Here is a 3,237-nt window from a genome sequence, read left to right as displayed (position 1 = left end):
TAATTAGAAAAAATTAATTAAATAACTTAAGAATATAATTTTTAAGACGTAAAAATTGGATCAAAAGGGCAAGAGAAACGGAAAAAACAAAACCCTATTTCTTCCGATTGTGAAACTGATAAAGCCGATCATCTGATCATACAAAGTAACAATTATTACTAAGATTGCAAGACAAACTCTGACCTTAGTCACCTCCAGCAATTAATTCAGTTGTTTGACAGCTGTTATCAATTTTATGAGGTAAAATGAGTAATCATAACAGATAGAAAGAGGTAATAAATCTGAAGAAATGTTTGATTTCTGACAATTAACATAAACAAAGTGAACTTAGAATGGGTTACATCATCTGTAGTATTAGTCAGCACTCCCAAAAATGGGTATAAAAAGGGCTTGGGACGCGGACATCAACAGACCCATACCACCATTCTGTCCGTTGCCACCTCACCATAATCGCCAATGGTCAACTCCCCCGATCAGAGACATTTCACCAACCTCCCATATGAAGAGATCGGGAACCAAGAGGTAGTATTTTAGACTATTTGTAAACTCTCTCTCTCGGGTCTCTCTCTCAGTTATAAGCTAGATTAAGGTTAGTATAACTTAAAGAATATTGGGACAGATACAGGTCCAGAACTTGATAAGGTTTTTCAACAAGAATGAAGTAATCATTGTCATGACCTAGAATTTTTGACTATTTTTATTTTTGTAGCTATTCACTTTTGAATTTGCTTTGTATAAATTTATAGTTTATTAAATGTGTTATTCTTAAGTTTAACCTGTGTAATTATTTGGAACCTGTCGGCTTGCCCATTGACCTCCCCATTCACTTTTAGCCCTCCTAAAGCCATCCTTGACGTCAAGAACAGGCTTTTCCAGCCCATACCGAGTAAGTGACATTTGGGAGTAGACCCAGTGCCCCCGACTATCTCACAGTATGAAAGCCCAATGACCTTATTATTTAAATATTGAAATTTAGAATTTTAAAAACAACTATTTAACATAATTTTATGATAAAGAAACAATTATGATTTTAAGCTCATAATTTAATAAATTCTCAATCAAAAATGAATAGAAATATATCCCTTTGAAAATAGATGATGAAAACAAATTAATTAATGACCCAAATTGGAATGAATCTTTTTTGGAATAACTAATAGTTTCTGTAATATACAATGTTTTAAAAAAGAAAACTTATTAATGGAGATAGTAATAAATCCAAAATCTGATACAAACTAACATTGCATGCTCATTCAAATTTGGAATATTTCAGATATTTACATCTTAAATTATATAACAGTTAATAAGCAAATAATATTGTATCAAATATTATATTACCTTATCACAATTATTGATATTTTCAGTTTCATCAGATGTATCTTTTTTGTTCTCTTCCAATTCCAATTCTAATTCATTCATTAATCTTTGTTTTTCTTCTTCTAATTCAGTTAATGTAGGTGATAAAAGATTTGCACATATCTGAGTTTCTTCAACAAATGCAGGTGCATCATCAGATGCAGGAAGTGGTGGTGGTGGTGGTGGTGGTGGTGGCACTGGAACTTGTATGGGAGTATCATGAGGTAAAGGTGGAATGAACTTGCATAAACGAGCTTCCTCATCATCAGAATATATTATCCTTCCTATTATTGAAATATTACAACAAGTTAGATAGATGAAGGAAAAGGTTATAAAAAATTGTTTTTATGTATCCAAAAAATACTCTCTTGCTAGCCAATGATCTTATTAAATCATAATTAGTCATTTTTTATCTTCAAAATGTAAAAGTATTAATGTTATCATGAACTGAGAATAATGTTAGAATATGTCACTTCAAATATAAAAGATTAAAATGATAAGATAAATTTTAATATTACAAACAAAAATTCTCATTTGTGCCTGGAAAAATGTTAAGGAATAAGATTCTGTTCTTATTTAGAAAAATTAATTTATATAGGGCTTCATATACCTTTTGTATTATTCTAATAAACAATTACTACAATTTTTAACCATAATCAATATCACAATTTTTTGTAACTATAACTGTGCATGAATATCATGGTAATTGAGAAACAGTGCTTAACTTCATTGTCATTTTGTTGTTACATGTAAACAGTGATGACTATAGTAATATTAGTAAATTATAATATAATACAAACTTTTCTGAATTAGAAAAATACCTATCAATGTGAGTGTCAAGCTTTAATGGACATTTTAACAATGCATGTTACATGCCTCTATGGATTATTTACAGGAATGACTACAACAACATAATGAATGATTACTGCATCTTAATTAAGAACTAAAAGTAAAAATGTTCAAAATTAAAAAAAGTTTTAAAACCTTGAAATGCTAAATTTTCTGTACTTAACAAAATAAAATGAGATATAACAAAAATCTGCTTTGTTAAACTGTCATTCTAAATATCAGTTTTCTTAAAATGATTGATAATATAAATATAAATTTATTAAAGTAAATATTTAAAATCTTGGCTGACAGTATTTAATTTTTAAAAAATAATACAAAAATATGATGAATATGCAAAGAAAAAGTTCCTGCTTTCGTTTTCTTTCCGTAGTTCACACTAGTGACAGTCAAAAAACAGAACTATCACTGGTGTGAACTATGGAAAGAAAATGAAAGCAAGAACTTTTTCTTTGCATATTCGTGATATTTTTATATTATTTTTTAAAATATATATTTATTATTTAAAAATTTTATGATAATCAAAACAATAAATTACCTTGATCAATATTTTCTATATCCATATCAACTTCTTCTATCTCATCACTTTTTAATCTTTTACTTTTCTCATACTTATTTGGAAATTTTCTTTTAATATAAGGCATTGATTCCTATCATTCAAAATTATCAAACATTTATACATTAGACATCAGACTAGTCTATTGAAAATGTATTGGCATTTTAAAAATTCATAATACAATGTATATTATGCATATATCGTATATTATAAATTCATTGTATTATCATAAATTTTGTTTTCTTCTTTTTGAAAATTACTATTTTTTATAGTAATATAGTAATATAAAAAGCTTTACACAAAAAATACAGTAGACTCTGTTTTAATGTAAGCAGAATTTGATTGCTGTTATCATTATGTACAGATGTATAGGCATTTTTACGCACTACTTTCTTGCTATTGGCTTTAAAATGTGGCTGATAACATGCAATTATTATCAGTCTTAACCAGTGCATTAAACATTAAATATTAATTTTTTAATC

The 3,237-nt window shown here is 27.6% G+C and overlaps 1 protein-coding gene across 1 annotated transcript in view; it reads right to left on the bottom strand.

Moving 5' to 3' along the window:
• The window catches only part of LOC111637958, a 9,863-nt gene extending 6,904 nt beyond the window's left edge, over positions 1-2,959 (bottom strand). The window contains exons 1-2 of the mRNA XM_023383564.1: positions 2,738-2,959; positions 1,336-1,637 (exon numbers count right to left, since the gene is read on the bottom strand). Coding sequence (XP_023239332.1) covers positions 1,336-1,637; positions 2,738-2,843 — 408 coding nt within the window. The 5' untranslated portion in view covers positions 2,844-2,959. The remainder of the gene's footprint in view (positions 1-1,335; positions 1,638-2,737) is intronic.
• Between the last annotated feature and the right edge of the window lie 278 nt (positions 2,960-3,237).

This window comes from Centruroides sculpturatus, unplaced genomic scaffold (genome assembly GCF_000671375.1).
Source record: "Centruroides sculpturatus isolate CEXI.00-Female unplaced genomic scaffold, Cexi_2.0 scaffold716, whole genome shotgun sequence".
In the NCBI taxonomy this organism is placed as follows: Eukaryota; Metazoa; Arthropoda; class Arachnida; order Scorpiones; family Buthidae; genus Centruroides; species Centruroides sculpturatus.
This window is presented reverse-complemented; position numbering and strand designations above follow the sequence as displayed.